Source organism: Kryptolebias marmoratus, linkage group LG12, assembly GCF_001649575.2.
Source record: "Kryptolebias marmoratus isolate JLee-2015 linkage group LG12, ASM164957v2, whole genome shotgun sequence".
Lineage (NCBI taxonomy): Eukaryota > Metazoa > Chordata > Actinopteri > Cyprinodontiformes > Rivulidae > Kryptolebias > Kryptolebias marmoratus.
Window position 1 is genome coordinate 10,803,095 of NC_051441.1, and position 21,499 is coordinate 10,824,593.

General features: G+C 39.3%; 4 protein-coding genes across 6 annotated transcripts in view; 2 read left to right on the forward strand and 2 right to left on the reverse strand.

Annotated features, from left to right (window-relative positions):
• Positions 1–831: 831 nt before the first annotated feature.
• On the reverse strand, positions 832–5,237 carry LOC108239269 (ER lumen protein-retaining receptor 2). The gene is made up of 5 exons (XM_017421870.3): positions 4,961–5,237; positions 2,800–2,900; positions 2,535–2,693; positions 2,195–2,447; positions 832–1,312 (listed from the first exon to the last, which is right to left on the reverse strand). The coding sequence occupies exons 1-5, from the start codon at positions 5,049–5,051 to the stop codon at positions 1,278–1,280; spliced, it is 639 nt and encodes a 212-aa protein (XP_017277359.1). The 5' UTR covers positions 5,052–5,237; the 3' UTR covers positions 832–1,277.
• A 313-nt stretch (positions 5,238–5,550) lies between these two features.
• On the forward strand, positions 5,551–9,142 carry LOC108239267 (immunoglobulin superfamily member 6). Of its 2 annotated transcripts, XM_017421867.3 has the most exons (6): positions 5,571–5,826; positions 5,981–6,298; positions 6,387–6,487; positions 6,590–6,646; positions 6,875–6,982; positions 7,086–9,142. In XM_017421867.3, exons 1-6 carry the CDS (start codon positions 5,775–5,777, stop codon positions 7,137–7,139), a joined length of 690 nt encoding a protein of 229 aa, XP_017277356.1. In that variant the 5' UTR covers positions 5,571–5,774; the 3' UTR covers positions 7,140–9,142. The 2 variants fall into 2 exon arrangements, with proteins under 2 accessions (XP_037834554.1, XP_017277356.1); XM_037978626.1 differs by having other exon boundaries at positions 5,551–5,826; positions 6,875–9,142.
• On the reverse strand, positions 7,121–15,086 carry mfsd13al (major facilitator superfamily domain containing 13a-like). 2 transcript variants are annotated; one of them, XM_017421849.3, is made up of 8 exons: positions 14,594–15,086; positions 13,235–13,549; positions 12,740–13,162; positions 12,325–12,479; positions 12,156–12,239; positions 11,094–11,237; positions 9,914–10,039; positions 7,121–7,351 (listed from the first exon to the last, which is right to left on the reverse strand). In XM_017421849.3, exons 1-8 carry the CDS (start codon positions 14,753–14,755, stop codon positions 7,342–7,344), a joined length of 1,419 nt encoding a protein of 472 aa, XP_017277338.1. In that variant the 5' UTR covers positions 14,756–15,086; the 3' UTR covers positions 7,121–7,341. The 2 variants fall into 2 exon arrangements, with proteins under 2 accessions (XP_017277338.1, XP_017277337.1); XM_017421848.3 differs by lacking the exon at positions 7,121–7,351 and having other exon boundaries at positions 8,082–10,039.
• A 158-nt stretch (positions 15,087–15,244) lies between these two features.
• Positions 15,245–21,499, forward strand: part of cdr2a (cerebellar degeneration-related protein 2a) — a 7,636-nt gene continuing 1,381 nt past the window's right edge. The window contains exons 1-7 of the mRNA XM_017421850.3: positions 15,245–15,609; positions 17,113–17,225; positions 18,543–18,691; positions 18,801–18,977; positions 19,886–20,188; positions 20,276–20,546; positions 21,026–21,499. The exon at positions 21,026–21,499 is cut by the window's right edge and continues 1,381 nt beyond it. Coding sequence (XP_017277339.1) covers positions 15,531–15,609; positions 17,113–17,225; positions 18,543–18,691; positions 18,801–18,977; positions 19,886–20,188; positions 20,276–20,546; positions 21,026–21,310 — 1,377 coding nt within the window. The 5' untranslated portion in view covers positions 15,245–15,530 and the 3' untranslated portion in view covers positions 21,311–21,499. The remainder of the gene's footprint in view (positions 15,610–17,112; positions 17,226–18,542; positions 18,692–18,800; positions 18,978–19,885; positions 20,189–20,275; positions 20,547–21,025) is intronic.

Genomic DNA, 21,499 nt, shown 5'->3' on the forward strand with positions numbered 1-21,499 from the left:
TGTGATTATCATAAAATCTTTAATGGAGGTGATACCATGCAAAAGGAAAAAAAAAAAAGAAAAAAAAATACAATTCTTTTGAAATAATATTTTAGGAATGCCGAAATTGAAAAAGTTTTTGAGGCCTTTTAAAATAGATAGAAATGCACCTACTGAGCTACGGAGTGACAAGAGGGAAGAATATCAAACGTGTTGAAACTCTCACTTCGCAGACAGACAGATGATCCCTAAAAATGTGAAAAATTTACAAACTTTCTGGAGGATTTAGTTTGCAGTGAAACATCTCAGCGTCGGGTTTGATAAAACCGCTGAAAGACGTTCATGAGTTTGATACTGGAGTGCAAAAGCAGCCAAAACGAAGCCTGAGCTTTATTCATCCTTAACATATGACAAAGCAATATCCTAAGGTTCTCTGAGGTTTAAAATAAAGCGGCAGCTTTAGCTTTTTAACATACAGCAAAAGAACAAAGAAAAGAAAGAGAGAAAGAAAGAAAACACGCATCTTAACTTTGAACTCCAAACCAGACGAGCACCAGCTAAAATACAGACGCGCCAAAATATTTGCTGACATTTTAAGTCATTTCATGTATAAATTATTTCTTAAATTCAAAATCTACGCATGAGTTCCTCTTAAAAAACAAAAAAAGTATTTTGGCAAGACTTTGTTAAAATGCTTAAATTTTGTTTCTAAGAAAGCAAGACTTCCTACGTGATGTTGGCCTCTTTAAACATGTTTGAGTAAATTATACAGTTAAACAAATATGGTGAAATTCAGACAAAGAAACAATAAAACACTGTGAGAGTGGACATAATCCTCATCAGGCACTCAGATACGTTCATCTCGCTCTTTAATAGGACGTTTCGTTTTGTGCATTTCCTTACCAAGTCAAAGAAGGTACTCTGCAGAATCTCTTTTTGTGACATTATATAAAAAATAAAACTAATTGAAAGAAAGGGAAAAAAAGGGAATGCACCTCGCATGTTAAAAAAACAAAACAAACAAAAAAAAATCCTATTTTGAACAGCAATGAAAAGAAGTTTAAGGCAAGATGCTGAACACAGAAATCCAAAAGTTGATCTGGGATGATCTTTGTTCAGCTCTGGTGTTTTGTTGGCATTTACCAGTTCCATCTGCAATCATCAAGATAACTAGTGTTTTCCCCCCTGATAGTTGGCTCTCTGTTTCAGGCATCGGTTTCTGTAGGTCACGAGAATCCACGAAGTCCTCTCTGCACCCCCTGAGGCCGCTGGGAGCCGCCGTCTCCTCCTGCTGGTCGTTACGCTGGCAGGCTCAGCTTCTTGCCTTTCAACACTGCAGGGGTGAGAAGTCAGAGCGTCATCGCTCGAAAACACATCGCATCGTGCTCAAGGTGTCGTATGAAATCCCTGCTGTTTCACACAAACATCCGTACGTTTAAAAAAAAAAAAAAAAATTGTGTTCTTGGTCTAAAGAGGAGAAAATGAGCTTTGAGCAGCATGACCTGCATCTATATTTTTATTCCAAAGAGGGGAAAAAAAAACAACTAAAGCTAAATGAAATAAAATGTCTGAGCAGAAATAACTCAAATACGACCAAAAAAGAACAAACAAAACCCCTAATTTTTATTGTGCTACACTCCAAGTTTTTTCCCAGCATTTTGATGCTGAAAATCCAGTATATAATCAGAAACAAGGTGGTCTCGCCCACAAGCAAATTCTTTCAAATTAACCTAACAAGTATGAAATAAAATTCACAGAACAATTAATCAACTGGACATTTTGGAGGTCAGTGGTTTTCAGCCCCGTATTTTCCCCTAATTGTAACTGGAACTACACGGTCTTCGAGTTATCATGTAGAGATGGCGTCACAGGGCAGGAATTTGGGTTTTAAAGACTTAAACTATGGGAAACAGACACTTCATTCAAGACGTTTACACAAAACAAACCTCTGATCAGCTAAGGCTGAACTTTGCAGTGAGGTTTTTTTTCGTCAATGGTAATCTAAGAAAGGAGACCACTGATGACGTCAAATCGTGACTCTCAAAGTGTTCAGCTTGTAGTGTGAAAAGGCATGAGAATCCCGATTAAAGTCATATCACAATCCAGCCTTTCGGTGTTTACGTACAGATGTGTAAAGGAAACATCATAGTTTGTGTATTAAAAGTGTCCCAAATGTCAGTTTGATTTAGTTCATGTTTACATGAAGGAAACCCACCTTTGGTAACATAAAGGTAGAAGAAGTCACAGTACAGGACAGTCTGGACCACACCCGCCACGATGGCGATCATGTCAAAGAAGCCCTCAAAGTAGTAACGCCAGATCCAGTTGAAAAGGTAGAGGGCCCGATACAGGCCCAGGCAGAACAGGTAGTGGGTGGTGATGGTTTCAGCCTCCCCGGTCTTACTGATCATGAAGAGCTGGGGGAGGATTGCCACAGACTCCAGGTAGATGGAGAACGTCCAAAGGATCTGAAGACAGAGATGTTCGTTTTATTGAGAAGAAAATAAAATATAAACTAAAAATAAAGCTATTTGTGCGCAGCGGGCTGAATTTACCTCTAAGGGGGAGAAGTCATGGTTGATGAGAACAGAAAGACCCCCAACAGGCACGACCAGGAACTCCACCCTGAAACTGTCATGGTTTCCATCGTAGGTGGCCCTGAATTTCATGTAGATCAGGTAGACTGTGGCGTATGAACAGCCGATGTAGATCACCTGGGTAAAAAAAAACAAAAATAAAACAGAAGGTCTCATACAAAAGGAATAAAAGGATCCTGTATAAAATGTATAAATGTATAAATGGACCAGACAGGAGTCTTACCTTCATGCTCGTGTTGTACAGCGAGATGAAAGAGGTGAGGAGATCCAGGTAGCGTGTTGTAAACACAAGCGCAAACAGAATCTGGCTCTTTCCAGAGATACCTGAAACATAATATATATATATCAGCAGATGCACAGATGGAGCTGAGGGTCTGGAACAACATCAGTAACTTCAGAGCTGAAATACAATCTGGATAATTAATTAGAGCACAGTGACACCTACTGGACAGGAAGGGAAAATGAGAAATCTTAGAGGCAAACCTCAAATTTTTTCTGTCCCCCTTTTTGTTAAAAAGTCATCTTGCATTACATTCAAAGTGCACTAATTACAGAAAGGAAAATCTGTCAAACAGTATGAATGAAAGAATATATCTGTCTCTATGAGATGCTAGAACAGACATCATTAATTAAGAAAAAAAAAATCAAATCTGAGTACATAATTCTGCCTGAATTTGTTTGTTTATTCAACTGCATTATTTTGGTTCCAAGCAGAGACGGACCGACTACACAACTTTCCCCTCACCCTTAATACACCCAAAACATCAGGACACTCTGGGCGCGTAAAGTCATTTATTTTTTGTTTAATCTGAATAACACAAACTCCAACTGAAGTTGTGGTTTGCACTTGTGAATTTGATTTTTTTTATACTTCTAGATGTAAACAAACATTCTGGTGTTTGTAGCAGGTCGTTTTTGGATGAAAATAATCGTGGGTTTCTCCTTTGTGAACCAGTTTTCCCTCATATTTTAAGGAAATGCAGATCAGGATGGCTCCTCATCTTCAGAGAGGCAGTGAGGAGCAAACAAAGACAGAAGAGGTGGAGGTAAAATGGTCTCCCTACACCCCTGTGATGTTAAACTCCTCCAGAGCTTTTATTACAAAACACAGAGCTTTGGTTTCTCCTTCATCCTAAAAGTGTGCCTTAAAAACATGCTGTGAAAACTCATAAGGAGCTGTCGTTTAAGGTAAAGTCTTGGGTTAAAACTGGAGTGTTGTAAATGTAAAAGTTTGTCTTCTTCATGTAGCTCACAGAGATGAGCTACTGCGTTTAATTTAACAAAACTGGAGATAAGAAGAAGGCAGGTCCCAACTATTATATGCCTCCAACTAAGTGAAGAAGTTCATGGGGACGTCCTCCTACTTCTTAAAGCTAATCTTCAGGTTTATGGTACTGTTGTACTATCAGAGAATACAACTAATGGAATTAAATATCTAGAAACAAAACAGAAAAATAAAAAACAGTACAGAGTTAGAAGGACCACAAATTTATGGCTTTGGCATTAAAATCAAGGATCAAATACAAAAACATAAATAACATACTAACCAAAGATATTACTTAAAATATAAACTATTCTTCACATCAATCTACCACTAAAGAGGCAGCTATGCTATTGCACTTATAACTGTTTTTTATTGTATAAAATTAGACATTTGTAACAAATTATACATTAATAAAGCAAATAGATTTTTCTTTAATTTATCCACAAAAATGGAGTCTAAAATGCTCTACAAAAAGATCACCAAACAAAAACAATGTCACTCCATTTGTACTGACACTAAAACTTGTTAGGAAATAGTGCATAAATTATATTCCACTACCAATAAATATTCTAATGATACAATATCAGACAGATTTAACAGCTCATCTCTTTATATCTGCATGTGACAAGACTCTTTTAATATATTTATAAAAAGTGTATTATACCTAAATAAACTTTGAATTTTATTTCTAAAGTTCTAAAGTAACTTTTAGCACTTCGGCTACTTCCGTAGCAGCGTCCAGAGCGCCACGTCAGAAACCAGACCGAAGGATTCGATCCCCGAGCTCCGAGATTAACCGAGCAGCCTGCGTGTTGTAAGAGCGAACGAGCCAAGCAAAACCGGTCACACTACGCCACTTTACATTTACATTAGATAATCCCATTCATCTGGTAATTAGTCTTCTACAAAACAGAAACCGAGCCGACCGCATTCCTCCGGTCCACGGCGAGTTCAGTCAATGAATGGGTCAGATGAATGAAAGGAAACGTTAGCTCCTCAAGCTAGCTGGCGAACAAGAAAACGAAACGCCAATGTAGCAGCTGATAAGTGGCAAAGTTATTCACTGGCGTAAAGAAAACCGAACTGTGTCGTGACTGGTGTAACTAAAGGCTGGGCTCACCTGCACACGACCTGGTTTTCCATATTTTGAGGAGCAGGATGATGATGGCAGCGAGATGAGAAAGGTCTCCTGTCAGTCTGAAGACGTTCATTTCTGCAGGTTGAATAAACGAGCTCCGCTAGGAGGACGACGAAGAGATCACTTTCTCCTTTTCTTGACTCCGAGTCAGTCTGTGTTCACTTTCTGCTGCCCTGCTGAGCCTCTACCGGTAACTTTGTGGGGGTACACAGGTCTGCGGGATCCACAGGGTTGAAAATATGGCGAGAGTGCAGGTCGACGTGGAAGGGGGCGGGGCGGAACACAGAAACGACTGCTGATTGGAAGAGAAAATGATTGACAGCACAGATGGGCCCGCCCACAAAGGTTTTAAACCATCCTGAGGAGGGAACATTAAACTTTGTATTTAAAGCATATTTAAAGTATTTTAGGGACATTAACCTTATAGTTTATGGAGAGCCAATTCATTCAAAATTAAACAAATAAAGTGTTATTTAAAAATTATTAATAAATATTCCATTAAATAAATAAATATTCCCATGAAAAAAAAACATTTGAATAAAAATGTTTAGTTTTTTCCCCCCAGATTTATTTTCATTTATTTCAAGTTTTATGTAATTAATAATGGAGTTTCATTTTGTGACAATTTTATTTGGTGTGTTGTGGTGTAACAAACAAATGCAGAATGCACAATGCAGAAAAATAGGAAGTAAGTGTTGAGGAAGTGAACTTAGAAACTTGTGCCCAGGCTTTCAGCTCTTCAGATCACCTCATTCCGGAAATCATAAGATCATTCACCAGCAGTCCGGCTTCAGACATGAAGGGATTGTTTTGGTTGCTTCTCCTGCTCACCCACCTGTGCGGGACAGGTAAGATACATCCGTGTTTAGTTATTCCTCCCAGGAACGAAGCTCCTAGCGGGTCACTGTTTCACTTAAAACCAGCTCCGGTTGTGTTTCAGTTCTGTAATGAAGCTGGCGAAACTGCATCGACGTCTAAAAAGCTGTCTTATTATTATTGCAGAAAGCACAGAGAAGGAAGAGAGCTGCTTATTTCAGCCACGAGAAGTGATCTTCAACAAAACAGAAGAATCAGCTGTTCTCTTCTGTAACGTTTCCAACTGTCACCATCAGAACCTGGACTACCAGTGGTTTGTTTTTAGAGAAAATTACCATTGTCGTGTCAGTGAAACTACCAGGTACCGCCTGAAGGGAGCATCTTTACAGATTAGGTCACTTAATGCCAATGACAGTGGGGTCTACCTCTGTGCTGTAAAGTCAAGAAGTGAAGAGAAATGCTGCAGACCTCATGTAGGACTGGGAACGACTCTTGTAGTGAGAGGTAAGGAGGTGGTAAAAGGTTTGGCTTGAGGGCAGAAGCATTTCTCAAGCTTCAGTTCTTTAAATGAGGTAGTTCTTTTATCTTTTAGAGCGTGTGAAAATAATGAAGACACATGTCATTCTGTGGCTATTCTTCGCCCTCTTGGCCATCTATAGCCTGACGTTAGTGGCTCTTATTATTCTAAAGAAGGTGAATCCCAAATTAAATATTTTGTTCAGATTTATCAAAGTTTATACGACTACAAACCAAATCTTCACTGATCTGACATGAGCTCATTTCTCTCTGTTCTAGCATGGCTGCGAAATTCCCTTCTGCAAGCAGACATCCAGAACGGATACAGCAGTACAAGTGTGTCTTTTTTTTGTTTTATTTTAGTATTACATTCAAGCTTTTAACTGTTTATTAAGCCTGCAAAAGCAAAAGCAAAAAAAAAAAAAAAGAGGAAGAAGGGTCAATGTCTCTGTTAATTCCTAATATGTTTTTCAAAACACCTGAACTGAATCACTTGATTTGATCATAAATCCATGTGATGTGTTTATGTTTTACTGTAACGCTCCACATTTTTCCCCAAAACAGGGCAGCGTGAGGAAAAAAACACAGTTTCGTGATGTCCTGCAGGAACTGCACAGCAGAGGGAACTTCAACAAAAGCAAGCAAACAAGACGAAACAATTCTCGGGTTGAGGTAGATATTGTTGCGGCACGTTGGGGTCTGATTGACTCAACGCAAAGATTGCAAAGAACTGCTGCAGATGCGCGTTTCCTCATTGGCTTTTATGTCCTTCCAGGAAGCGAGCGGCGAGAGCAACGTCTCCACTGATGACATCTACCAAAATGTGTGAAAAATGACTGAGGGGCCAAAAGGAAACATCCAGAAGAGGACAGAAGACATGAGCCGTGAGCACCGGCTGTGATTTTACTTCAGTCATGAGACAAAAACAGCACATTGGTGCCAAGTACGTGTTCCTTTTCTCTTCGAACCTTCAGCCTCAGACTTTCCATTCTTTCAACTTGTCCGTTCACGTCCATTCCTGAGATTTTATTTCAGGATTTTCTGCAACAGAGAATGTGGAGAATTAGCTGTGTGACACAGGGGCGTGTGTTACTTTTAGTGATCTGAGACCCATTGTTTCTATTCACCCGGTGTATACATGTTTTCTAACATCATATAGGAAAATAAGACAAGAATGTGTGCTGCTTGTCAGAGAAAATGCTCTGACAGGAACTGCTAATGACACACAAAATAGTGTTTTAGCTTCAACAAAGAACAATTAGCTGAAAACTTGGAATATCTTGGCATGGTGTGTTAAAAAATATGATAAAGATAGCTGCATTATCTTTGACATTTTTATAGACAGCATCAAAAAATAGCAACAAGGGTATCTTTGCAATAGGAAATGAGTAACAAAGTTCTTAAAATATAATAAGATTGTGACTCAAGATAAAGGCGCTCAGAGATCCTTACTAAATGACTGCGTTTTCTAAAGAAAAGCTTTGTGTGATGTGTAAGACTATAAACTGAATAAAGTGCAGCTTTAATTTATGTGAATAGAAGAATATATTTCTCGTGATGACACGACTTTAAGTCCAGTCCATTTAAATTTGGCTTTTTGCAAAGATGTTATGTGTGGTTTGGTGCCTATTTCAACGCTTGAATGTAATTGATCATTTGTGAAACAACTTCCTCTGGAAGTGGACAAAAATGAATATAAATGAATAAATAAAAAGCAGCCAAAATTCAAAGAAGTACTCCCAAAAGGTTTAAAGACCACTTAGAGCAGAAACATTTGTAAACAAATTTTAATAAAATCTAAAAACCTTCACATTGATTTGATCACAGAAGAAAAGAGCTTATTACAAACGATACAAATTACTGGCATTCATGCTTAAGTTTTACCGTCAGACCGTCTCTTTAAAAGAACCACTGTTGACTTTTTAAGTTCACATTTCTCTGATCCGTCTGTACTGCATCCCATTTTGGCACAGTTTGTATCACTGTTCAGTGCAAACACAAGATTGGTCACATCACGGATTTCAATTCTATAAATGCATTTATTACAAGGCTGAGGTGAATATACATGTTTTAAATCACATTTAAAAGTGGTTAGAGCTGTCACCTCACAGCTAGAAGGGGGCAGGTTCAGCTCCTGACCTTTCTGGGTGGAGTTTACATGCTCTCCCCGCTCACTCGTGGGTTTCCTCCCACAGACCAAAAACATGAATGTTAGGTTAACTAGTAACTCTAAATTGTCACTAGGTGTGAGTGAGAGGGTAAATGATTGTCTTTTATTTGGTTTGTCTCAATGTGTCCCTGTGATGGACTGCTGGAGATAAACACCAGCTCCTCCGTGACCCGGAAGGGAGAAGCAGGCAAAGAAAATGAACTGATGGATGGAAATTAATTAAAAGCTGTAATTTCAATTTAAACTTGCTTTTATTTTATTTTATTTTTTAAGTCTGCGTGATATTCTTACTTCTGGATCGTTTTGACACTTTACTGTAAACTGTGAAGTAGTGATGCTGTAAAGCACATTTTCTCTGAAATACTGCAAGTGAACGCAACAAGCCTACCCTGTCATTTGGACCATACCACAGTTTTATCTATGTTTACAATGAAGGTGTAGTAGTGTTTTAACTGTTTTACTTTGGACATTTTCATCCCATAAAATAAAAAAAGATCCTTTTTTTCATTTTACTCAGTCTGTGTTGTCAATAAGTGCCTTCCAGCCTAATAACATGTCATTTTAATAACATGTCATTTATATTAATAAAACCATTCATGTTTGTTTTAAACATTTCATTCAACAAAATAATTTCAAAAGTGCAATGTCTGATTTCTAACAAACATGAGTAATAAAATGCTGCCAACATGTAAACTTGAATCAGGAAAATGGACCCATAATCCAACACCGATGAGGCTGAAGGTGTTTCCTCCACCCTCTACAATCAAAACAACAGTAGTAATCAGAAAACCAAAATCACCTCTGGAATGTAAAATATCCTTGATTTTAAACATCACATTTGACCAGCTTTGACTCAAAGTGGTGTTAATCATATTATCTACAAGTTTCTGGTGATTAAAACAAGTGCTATCTCACTGAAATGCACACTTTCTGTTGCATTGGTCCCTTTTTTAAAAAAACCCTGCATAGTACGATTTTGATAATCCCCTGAGAAATATCGAAATCTTTTAACACAACAAAGAAAATAGAGCTTTGTCTCTCATACTGAGAAGTGTTTGGAAAAGGAGAAAAAAATCTAGTTAAAGAATCAGGACTGGGCTTAAGACTTAGAAGACCTCTTAAAAAAATGTTTCAAGCCTCAATTATTGTGAATAATAAAGATCTCAGCTCTGTCACTAGACTTTATCCAAGTCGTTAAAACAATGAATCCTCTCTGTGAGGGGAATATTTCTTCTTCACGTGTCAGAGACGTACAAATATTTTATTTTTATCCAACCAATTTTTTTGTCACTAATCAGCTGTCATATTAAGGCAACTTGCAGGCACTTAAACCACTCATTAGATAAGGCATTCAATCATTTACAATTTCAATCTCAACAACATAAGCTGCTTCATTATCATTCTGAGAAAACAGAGGTTAGCTGTCAATGTACTTTATGTCCACTGTGTGACTGTTGCGGATGGAAAACGGCCTCCAAGCCAGGATTTGAAGAGCAGCGACACACATGGGCACCAGGCAGACCAGGTAGAACATGACACTGTGGAGGCTTTCCAAAGCACTGAAAACAAGGAGACACAAAGTGGTTTATTTTTATTTTTTACTTACAACCTCACCGACATTTAACATTAAAACATCACGGCCCGTGTTTGTGGGCTGTGTCTGATTCTGCCATAAGCTACAGCTTTTACCAATTTTCTGTTGCTTTTAGCTTGGGTTCTACACTTTTTAGCTTTTGTTTAGCTCATTTTAGCCTGTGTCCTGCTTGATTTTAACTACAATAACTCAGTTTTATCTGCATTCAGCACTTTTTCTTGCAGACAATGCAACTTTTTTGCTCTAATGTGTCCTACACCTGCTGATTGGAAATCTGACCACAAAGCAAATATTTTCCCTTCTTTAAATTAAGATATCCTGAGTGACCTTTGGAACAGAGGCAGATGGACACTGCATTTACATAATACGGTTTGATGATGTGTCTTGGGTAGATGCTGTAAACCATGTTTCTGATCACATTCTGCTGGCGGGTCAGACTGTCCTCCTCCACTGATACAACTCTGCAGCTCTGACCCAGGCTGAGGCCTTGTGTGGCGATACGTTGATAAGCAGCTATGACTGTGTAACTCCTGCACTCATTATCTTTACAGCAGATATATGCTGATGTCCTTCGTTATGACAAAAAGAAACCTCATTCTATTCCTGCTTGACGTTTTTCATATTACACTTCTAAAGATTACCAAGATGGATTTTGTCCTTGTCTCGCTTCCTGTTTTTGCTACGACATCCACCATCTCCTAATCCCTGACACCAATATTAATTAGGTTTTCTTTGGTTATTAACATCCTATCTCATTACTATTCTGAAATTTGTCAAGAAGCCTGTTTATTTGAAGAAACTAAGTGATAGACTGAAAAAAACACACTGAAATCACTTCTTACAATGAAGGTTTATAGAATTATGGGAATCTAAAATTAAAATTTAAAAAGATCCACATCTAATAACATAAGGTGATGTGCCTTCAATTGAGATTTGTATTCAAAAACAAGCACATAAAGAGTAAATTCAACATTTAAACTTGTAAGAAACTGAGCTGCAGTAAAACCCGATGTCTGTACCTTGGATCTGAGTCCTGTCCTGACTCTTTCAGCTGCTCGTATCCAAACTGATTCAGGATTTTAAGAACGATCATTGGAGCCAGAGACTGAGCCGGTTTAGTGAACAGAGCATTTGTTCCAAATACCATGGAGGAGATGGGAGAACTGTGGAAAAACACATCAGGTGACGAGTCGAATAATATTAGTTTACTTAATGGAGACACATTCCGTTTTGGAATTAAAAATCTGTCATTCCTTGAAGGAATGAACATCACCCGCCGGGTTTTACACTGAGATTATCTTATATTGAGTTATTATTGAGTTATTATAGTCGTTTTGCTTAAATATTTTAATTGATTTTGTGTAATCTCAAGCAGGAGTTAGAGAGATGCGTTAGCTCTCAGGGTGTGTGTTTAGGATGCTGCTCAACTATTACCAAACTAAATTTTAGCTCAATATCAGTAAAATGAACTGAGTTGTAGCCATTTTTGTGTTGGCTAACGTCGATTAGCGAACGATTGTGTGAACGATTCCAAAAGTTAATCAGTTGTGGATGTACATCCGATAGCTATTTTCTGAGAGTTTCATTAAAATTTGTTCAGTGGTTCACAAGATATTTTGCTAACAGTGTTGAGTCAAACAGTTGATGGCAAAGTTTTTGCAAAGATGCTGCTCAATGTGTAGTGCTCAAAATATGTGTTGTGAATGATGCTCAGCGATTACCACACCAGATTTTATTTCAATAACTGTAAAATAAACAGAGTTAAAGCCATTTCTGAAAATTCAGTTTTTCTAAAGCAGCATTTGGGCCTTAGAAGAAGAGCAGAATGCTCAAATAGTTTTATAATGAAGCTGAATTAGATGAAAACATTATTAAGCCAAAAAAGATATTTGTAGGTTAATATAAACTCCGCTTATGAATCCATAATTATGCATTTTATATTCTCCTGTTTTAGTAGTAAAACAACAAAAGTAATAAAGACAATTTTGCATCAATTCAGCAACAAATTGCTTTTTTTCCAGTGACGCTCTTATTTTTCCATCTTAGTGAATACGACACTTTTTATAATCACTTATATTCACCTGCGCTTGTATTTCTGCAGATCTGTGTCGATAATGTCAGCCAGAGGCAAGCAAAACAGACTGAATGCCGCTTGTATTATGACCCTGTGGAAGAGGCGGGAGGTTAGGAATAAGGCTGTAAAATTATAAACACTAATATACAGGACAACCAAGGGCCAAAGCTTCTTACATGCCAATAGTGAGAAAAAATGCCAAGAAATAGTAGTGCTGAGGACCAAGCAGCAGCATGACAGCTGCTAATCCAGCTTCCAGGAAGAAGGTGAAGAGGATGATCTTATAGTAGCCAATTTGATGCAGCAGTCTCTGACTGCTCAAAACTAGAAGCTGGGATGGATACAGTGAGTTAGGAACATCATATAAATTAATGAAAAGTGGCGTCCCCAAATATGTTAATTAGCTTTAACTAAATTCTGGTACTAAACTAAAAATAATAATGACTTTCTGTTTCTTAACCAGTTATAATGAGAATGGCATGTAAGTTACTGAGACCAAATTATATTAAACTATTAGTTCAGTCGAACGTGTTCACACATAGGGAAAAAATGTATTTTAGCCCATAAATGCTTTCAGGAAAACAAAAGTACCTGTGGTAAGATGAATCCTGCTCCGTATATGACACTCTTGGCCAGCGGCGGCAGCACGTCTGGAGGAATCAGGTGATCGGTGAATATCATGGTGAAGTTGTTAAAGAAAGCCAACATGAACACCTGGAAGAAATTCATGAGTACAAACAGCCGAAAGTCTCTGTTGATGAGGATCTGCCACATCAGCGTCTTCAGCATGGAGAAGGAGCACCCTGTCTGTTCAGCAGCCTGGTCGCCAGACCCCGAGTTTTCAGATAATTTATTATCAAAGCGGCTTTCGCTGTGGAAGCCTGTGTAGATCATGCAGCTGCAGCTCAAAATGGCAATCAGCACAGCGAAAGTCTGAAAAGCTGTAAAGTCCTCCATGTTTTTGGACACCATGCCACAGAAGAGGATGCTGGAGGACCCAATGAGAGAGGCCACCTGAAAAAAAGACAAGAGGTGTAAGATGAAAGGTCGAACTTAAGAAGTGCAAAGTGAAGATGGTGGTCGGACCTGGTTGTACTTTATGAGTCTTAATCGGTTGTCATGGTGGCTGGAAATCTCGGCAAATAAAGAACACTGAGCGAGCAGCACGAAAGTCAGCATGCCGTCAAACGCGCACAGTGCTACAGTCAAATGTAGGCCGCACAGCCAGTCGTCAGGAGAGTACGACCGCCACGGGAACCAGGCTAAGAGGAAAGCCAGGGAGTAGAACGGGGCACCGTACAGGATAGAGAGACGTCTCTGAGAGCAGCAGGGAACCCGGGAGCTGTCTTGGATGTAACCAAAGAGAGGATCGTTGACTGCATTCCACACCATGTACACCACCTGCAGACACAGAGCGTACAAAACGGTTCAAACAGGTCTGAAGTGATAAACAAACTAAATAAAACAATTATTCACACATACATTCATCCATTTTCTTTTACCCATTTACTACACATACTAACCCTGGTCCTGGAGAGCCACTATCCAACATGTTTTACTTGTTTCTCTGCTCCAACACACCTGATTTGAAACAATGGGTGATTTACATGCTTCTGCAGAACATGAAGAGGTAATTTAACCATCAATTAAGGTGTGTTAGAGCAGGGAAACAAGTAAACATTCAGGATAGTAGCCCTCGCAGACCAGGGTTGGCCATCCCTGCCCTGAGTGTTTTAAATCAGCTAGATTTTCTTGTAATCCTTTAACATGGTCTTTATTAATATTTCATCAGGCTTTCTTTATTGCCTTTTAAAAGTTTTTTTCTATGGATTTTTGCTGGTTTTTCCACTCATTTCATGTCCATTCTTTGTACCTGACCATGACAGAACATCATGCAGCACAAGCTTAAAAAACAGCAGCATGTGGTATATTTGTGACCGGCTGCCAGCGAAGTGCCTAAAGATCCAATTTTAAATGGGTTCTGTTATGTGTTGACACATCGCTGGTTCATCCCTTGAGTTTAGGAGCCTTTTTTTTTGCCTGAATGATTATAAATGAGAGTTAAGTTGAGTTAACAAAAATAAAATATATTTGCCTATGAAATGATGAAGTACTGGATTGAAAATAGCTCAACTACGAGTGGAAAAAGCTGCCAAATTTCTAATAAAAACTCCAAAAGGCTTTCAGAAAGCCTTGAGAAACTGAGCTCAAGGCCACTTTAAAAGATTACATGAAGGTTTGTCTCATTATAATCACAATTCATTAAAAAGAGGGATCAGACCTTTGCACAGAACTGTGTTTTGGTTATTAATGATCAGAAGTGATGACGTATACTGTAATTATGAGAATGCCTACATGAAGCAGCCCGATTCTCAGCTCTTTCTTTTTATTTTTGACATTATTTAACACACATTTCCACACACAGACCACTGACAAGATACTCACTTGTGATTGTTGGAATGCTCCTTCCGATATCTTGTATTTATTCAGGAAGAGTTTGACATAATAGAAGCTGAAAATATTGGTAATCATGTTTGAGCCCAGAGTAGTCATGGCAAAAGACAGAGCTGCATGATTGATCCCAAAGTGCATCAGGTGTCGAGCCATGATGGTCCCTCTTTTTCTTCTTCTTCTTCCGAGGTGCACCCACTGGGCTCGGTGTCACAGTTGATTGTTATGTTAGCTATATGCTATACTTACTTCACACCCCTGCTGTCTATCATTGCAAACATAAAAGCAAAGTAAGTGAATTCGTCGATCTTCAAGAGAACAAAGGGGCGTTTTAGAGCAGAGACAGGTTTTCTTCGAGCCCTTTCGTTTCACTGATCCATAAGATCCCGTTGAAGACATCTACTTACTAAAATGTTTACCGAAGCCGTACAAAAACTTGAAAATCTGCTTATGGGACTCGGTGGATGCCAGTCTCGATTTTTGTGCTCCGGGGTCAGGGCGGAGCTTCAAGATAATAAACAAACATTTGATTGGGTGCAAGAATTCGTTTCGTCCCACTCGATGCTCCGTGATTGGATAAGAAATGCGTCAATCAAAAACAGCAGGAAGTTGCAACTGCTTTTAAATTTTAAACCGTAGATCATTATTTATCACTTTACCGGACTACGTGAGGTGATTAAAAGTAGACTAAATGTGAGAAATTGTAAACTGATTTGTGTAAACAATATATATATTTTTTTTCCCCGTGTGATTCTTCTGCCTCCTACCGGTCATTATGGAAGGATTTGCCACGTTGCTGTGGACAACAGTTTTAAAGCCTCACACACCCTTGGCAGGATGTAGTTTACAGCCGACTCAAGGCAGCCGCACCGACACTCGCTGCGTTTAGTTTCTGTCGGGTGGAGATCAATTTTAGCTCCGCGCTGTGAAAATGTTGACTGACGGGATTTTGGAGGAAGAGTTTGAGAAGAATGAGGAGCCTTGGTACAACCAGCGGGACCTCGAAGACGGTAGGAACAGGACGCACCCTTAACTTTACTCCAGGAGTCCGTGAACGCATCACCCCCCACCTTTTTTAATTACTATTATTTGTCAGGACTAGTTTAATGACAGTTTAAAAAAAAAAAACAACAAATAAAAACAGTCTGCTCGTGGGATGACATGATAAATAAGTCTCATCAAATGTTTATCCAGGTAAAAATCAACAAAGTTTGTTTTTCTAATTTTGTGACAATAACCACCCTTGGTCAGGATATCCTGAAGCTCTCACACAGGTCCTGTGTTTATTCTCTGAGCAATGTGTTGTTTTATAAATCATGTTTGTGCTGCTAAACCAGCAACTGGATGATGAGGATAAAAAGAAATAGATAGTTTGGGATAAAATGCAGTTACAGTAACTTAAATAAATTTAAAAGAACATATATCAAAATAAAACTGAACAAACCTAAACTAGAATAATTGTGAAAGAGTTATAAAAAAATACAGATGAGCTGTTGATACAGTACAGGAATATGCTATAAAATAACAAATGTCTAATGAAGACATTGTTCCCTAAAATGTCTAAAAGTGTCAATAAATAAAATAATAATTCACTAAACTATATATGAAAAACTGTATTAGCTGATAGCAATTCATGAATTGTTGATTAGATCCCTAAATATGAGAATTTGATACCTATTAGGTTGTTTATTTTATAAAAACTGCAAAACCTTTGCTCGTTTTAAATACTTAAACAAAGGATTTTAATTGTTTATTTGAACTGAATAAGTTTTAATTTATCCTGTGATTCGATGATGAAAATCTGAGCATATTCTGCAATGTGTCGAATTATTAACTTTTTGGGAGGGTTGTTTCATAATTAATTTAAGATTCAAGAAAATGTATTGTCATTCTTTAAAATTTAGAAGGAAGCACAATATTACAGGCCTTGGCAAGTGGACATTAAAGAGTAAAAACAAATAATGACTAACTATATAAATTTAGCTCTTGAAAGATAAAATAAAGTAGATACTGAACAGTATGTATAACAGTAATGTCTATTTGAGTCTTTATTTAGTTCTTGTTGTAACTAAACTAAAGAACAACCAAAGACGTGATGGAGTTCTTGTGAAAATTTGAAGTTTTTATTTGCAGAAGTGATGCTCGCAGTCAGGCATGATCTTCATATTCGATTAGAAAAGTATGAGATCAGTCTTTACAGTTTGTGCACCTCTGTTTCATCCACCTCCTTTAAAGGCACCTGAGATTATTTAGCAGTGATATGAAACATTTGAGTCAATAACTATAGAGCACATTGTTGATTTAGAGCATTTTTATTCACTGTAGACCCACATGCGGCTGGCGCCAATCCAGAGTAGTGGGCATGCAAAGTCCAGGCGTTATGAGAACTTAGCCGAGGACAATAAGTTGTGTGTTCGTCCGTGCATTTCTGATATAAGCCTACTTCAGTCACTTCCCATTGTTTGTGACAGTGGTGGAACTGGTGTTTTAAAGCTTGGCTCTGCTTTGTTTAGATCTCCATTTGGCAGCGGAGCTCGGGAAAAGCCTCCTCGAGAGGAACCATGAGCTGGAGCAGGCCCTGCAGCAGATGTACTCCACCAACCAGGACCAGCTGCAGGAGATAGAGGTGATAAATGTTTACTGTAATCCTCCAGCTGCTCGAAAAACCCGAGGTTATGTGTCCAAACATTTAAACCCGCAGTCCTGTCTGTCTGTTCGTGTTGTTACTCTATTAATGAGTTCAGGATTAGAGATGATTCATCAAGAGAAGTAAGATCTAATCCTGACCGGTCCGACCTAATGAGCCACTTGGCAGAACGAGTTTAACCTAATTATGGGAAAACTCGAATACTCTCTTTATGCCGACCTCAGATATGCTAAATGTTGATTCCTTTGCCAAGTATTGTAGTTTTCATTGTTCTGATTCATTTGTGGGTTTTCAGGTAAATCCTTGAATTAAACACAACCAGGCCCTGTAAATCGTAGTGCTGCAACACTCTGCAGACCCTGCTGGTCTGTTCGACCCGGAGGACACGCCGCCCAGTTGGTCAGCGGTTATAAGAGTCTTAATTTGTTTACGGCCACGAGAAAGCTGTGGCTTGAGGATTTATTGGGGTTGATATGGTAATCCTAATACGTCTCTGTGACCCTCGTACTAACGCCATGTCTGGCGCCGGGTGAGCTAATTTAAAGCTGCTTGTACGCGTGATACAGGGTCGGGCTTCTGTTTGAATAAAGTGAACAAGTTAAGGAGAAATGATTGGTTCTGCAAGAAAAAAAACTCGAGATAGAGAGAATATGATGTTTTACAGAGTTAAACGATGGGACTGAGATTGAGGTGAATTAAATACAGACTGGAAATGGTAGCTTACTTCAGGCACGTCTTTAGAATTATAAAAATCATTTTTGCGCACTGTGCAAAGACAAATTACAGCACATACTTATAACAGAGAAGGTCTTTCTGCAGGACTTTCTATGTGTTTAAAGCTGCTTTTTTAATCCCCTTTGTCAAAATGTGAAGGCGGAGCGATAATGGTTTTGTCTGTCTGGACAAATTTTAATGAAACTTGCAGAAATTAGTCAAAAACAGCTACAACTCTGTTTTACAACTCTTTTTCACCGTAAGATGATTTTCATCTGAAACGCCAGTGTAAAAAGCAGTGGATGATGTGCACTCATTCAAGGAATGTTAGGCCTGTTGTTTGTTATAAAATGGTTTTGTATGATTATATAAAAAGTGTTAAGATTGTTTAATAAGCCTAATCTTTATGATGTTGTTCACTCATATAGTTAGAGGGAACAATGTGATACTTAAACAACATTGTTCATAGCCTTACAGTGTTTCATATGAACAGAAACTGTAGACCTTTTTTTCTCTTAAATGTGACTCAAGATATCTAATCTACAAATATCACAATAAAAACACTCCTGCTTTGTGTTGCAGTACCTGAGCAAACAGTTGGAGCTGCTGCGTCAGATGAACGACCAGCACACCAAGGTGTACGAGCAGCTGGACGTGGCCGCCAGGGACCTGGAGCAAAGCAACCAGAGGCTGGTCCAGGACAACCGCCTGGCCCAACACAAGATCCACAGGTTAGTCCTCCAGTCAACGCCAAATTCGACTTTATGCTCACCATTTTACACGAATATTTAATTTGTCAAGTGGCAATAAAGCCTAGATGGTCAAAACACTGTATCTCAGTTTAACAGAGACTATCGATGGGCTTCAGACCTTCATGGAGGACCTGCAGACCCAGATCGAGGAGCTGAAGTCTGCGCAGGCGGAGCGGAACAAGAGGGAGCTGGCGGAGCAGCGGCGCAGCCTCGGAGCACAGAGCGTGTCCTGCCTCAGAGAGCTGTATGACCTACAGCAGGACAGGTGAAACTCACGAGTGTGTCTTATCGCTCACACTCTGCTGCAGAGCTGCGCTGTGTGCAGAGAAGATGTAGTGTTGCATTTGTTAACATCTATCAGCTTTTCTTTAAATAGTTAGGCTGAAGTAAAAATATTTTCCCACAATGCTTCTTGCCCATTTTATTGACATGAAAGCAAAGCTGTGAGGTCAAACCCAGGTCTGGTTTGTGGTCTCAGCTCTCAGCCTTCGTTTGCTGAACTGACATCTGTAGGTCACCCAGAGCAGAACATTTAGTTGAGACATAATCCACAAGAGGAGGAAGTTAATCCTTCCCCTCTGTCAGCAGTGTGCTAACACACAGACACATGTAACAGCTGCTTCGGACGAGTTTATGATGCGGAAATAGGTTTGGAAATGGTTTCATTTGTGAAGATAAAAACTGAGGCTTCTTCATGTAGCACTATATGAGCTTTTCCAATTCCAAAGAAATGATCAAACTTAGCCCAATATAAGATGGCTGCCACAGTCAGCTGACCTTATAAAACACAGAAATGACTATAACCCTGTGAATTTTACAGATACTGAGCTAAAATTTGGTGTAGTTGTAGCTGACAGTTATTCACAACATATACTCCAAGAGCTAATTGATCATGGGAAATATCACATGCGATCGCACAGAATGTTGTTTTCAATGTTTGATCAGAATGGTTGTAATTGTCATGTCTTAGTATAAAAGTCTGATACCAAAGGCAGTGGGCAATATGCATTCCTTTAGAGAATGCTAAACTTTAATATAATTAGTGTCTTTGTTTTGCTCACATTTTACCCATTGTAAAATAATTAATAAGGCACCTTTTCCTTGCTTTAATCTCATCTGTAGTTCTCTCTCAGGCCACTAAACCACCCATTTCTACTGTCGTTTCTGGCTCAGGTATCCGGCTCAGGATGACGGACTCTGGTCGCCTCAGAGCTTCCTCTGTGACAGAGACAGGCACGTCGACCCGGAACAGGAGAACCAAGCTCTGCAGCGCTCCGTCCAAACTCTTCAGAGACAGATCGTAGCTGAAAGTTACCGCCGGGAGGCTGCGGAGCGAGAGGCTGAGTTCACATCCAGGGAGAACAGGAGTCTGGAGCAGCGGCTGGCCCTGCTGGTGGGCTGCCGGGCCCGGCAGAAGGAGCTGGAGGAGGAAGTGGAGCAGCTGCGAGTTCTGTGGCGTGCTGAGTGCTCCAACAGGTTAGAACGAACTCACGCAGGACTCTGTTTTCCTGACAATCGATGATAGAATATGTATCATACAGTATTCTTTCTTGCTCTTTTCAGTGTCAGAAGACCCGACCGACTGCTGTTGCCTGAAACAGTATTTTTCGCCTCAGAGGAAAGGCAGAGTGAGACAGAGGAGACACCTGAAAGGTCTGAGGAGTGCAGCACACACAGCCGACAGAGGCGTAATAGCGACAGTGTCTTAAAAGCGACAAACACAGATGAAATTCGCCGTGGTCATGAGCAGCTGTGCATCAGACGGGCGGAGGCCGTGAAACAGAGAGGCATCTCTCTGCTCAACGAGGTGGACGCTCAGTACAGTGCACTGCAGGTGGAGTTATAAAGATCTTCTTTAGGAATATTGTTCCACAACTACAACCCCAGTTCCAAAAAAGTTAGGACATTGTGTAAAATGTTAATGAAACCAGAATCCAAGGATTTGCAAATCTCATAATAACCCATATTTTATTCACAATGCAACATGGTAAACAAATCAAAAGTCTAAACTAAGAAATTATAACATTTTCAGGAAAAAGTTTTATGGCAGCAACACATCTCAAAAAGTTTAGACAGAGGCTGTTCATCTAATAATATCTATTTAATAAAAGAATAATTTCTAAATAGTGTTCCTCAACAAAAAAATTGGGAAGTCTTTGAATATCTCATCACCTACAGTTCCTAACATCAATAAAAGATTTGCTTATCATTACGTTCTGATTTTATACACATTTTACACAACGTCCCAACTTTGTCAGAAGTGGGGTTGTGTTATAGAACAGTTTTCAGTGACATGTGGTTGATTCTTCTTAGGTAAAGTATAACGAGCTGCTGCGGCGATGCCAGCAGGCCACAGATGAGCTCAGTCATAAGGCCGTCCAGACTTCCAGCGGTCCTCCTACCAATGCCTGGGTGCGCCGCCACCTCTCTAACTCAGCTCCGTTCTCTGATCTGATGAGCATTCCTGAAAATGGCCCGCAGCCCGAGTACAAGCTCCTCTTCAAGGAGATCTTCACCTGCATCCAAAAGACTAAAGAGGACCTGAGTGAGAACAGGCGTCCTGTCAGCGACGGCGATTCCTGCAGTTCTGACAAATGATCCCGATTCATTCTCTTAGAACTGGTTTTCATTTCTGTCTGTTTAGAAGTTTGGGACAGGAGAAGCACTGAGGTTGCTTTGCTATAAAAATACGCCCCAGAAGATGCATATACTATTGCATCTTAGATATGCTGCCTTTACTTTCGTTCATTTGCACACAGATAACTTTATTCCGTCCTGTTATTTGTA

Bases quoted from the DNA above. Each gene is read 5' to 3' on its own strand.
- LOC108239269 (XM_017421870.3), bottom strand. From the start codon at position 5,051: ATGAACGTCTTCAGACTGACAGGAGACCTTTCTCATCTCGCTGCCATC. The intron at 2,901-4,960 runs GTGAGCCCAGCC...ATTATGTTTCAG, and splicing joins GAAAACCAGGTCGTGTGCAG to GTATCTCTGGAAAGAGCCAG. The intron at 1,313-2,194 runs GTGGGTTTCCTT...TCACCCCTGCAG, and splicing joins CTACCTTTATGTTACCAAAG to TGTTGAAAGGCAAGAAGCTG.
- LOC108239267 (XM_037978626.1), top strand. From the start codon at position 5,775: ATGAAGGGATTGTTTTGGTTGCTTCTCCTGCTCACCCACCTGTGCGGG. The intron at 5,827-5,980 runs GTAAGATACATC...TTATTATTGCAG, and splicing joins CACCCACCTGTGCGGGACAG to AAAGCACAGAGAAGGAAGAG. The intron at 6,647-6,874 runs GTGTGTCTTTTT...TCCCCAAAACAG, and splicing joins GAACGGATACAGCAGTACAA to GGCAGCGTGAGGAAAAAAAC.
- mfsd13al (XM_017421848.3), bottom strand. From the start codon at position 14,755: ATGGCTCGACACCTGATGCACTTTGGGATCAATCATGCAGCTCTGTCT. The intron at 13,163-13,234 runs GTCCGACCACCA...TCTTTTTTTCAG, and splicing joins GACTCATAAAGTACAACCAG to GTGGCCTCTCTCATTGGGTC. The intron at 12,480-12,739 runs GTACTTTTGTTT...TATCCATCCCAG, and splicing joins CAGGATTCATCTTACCACAG to CTTCTAGTTTTGAGCAGTCA.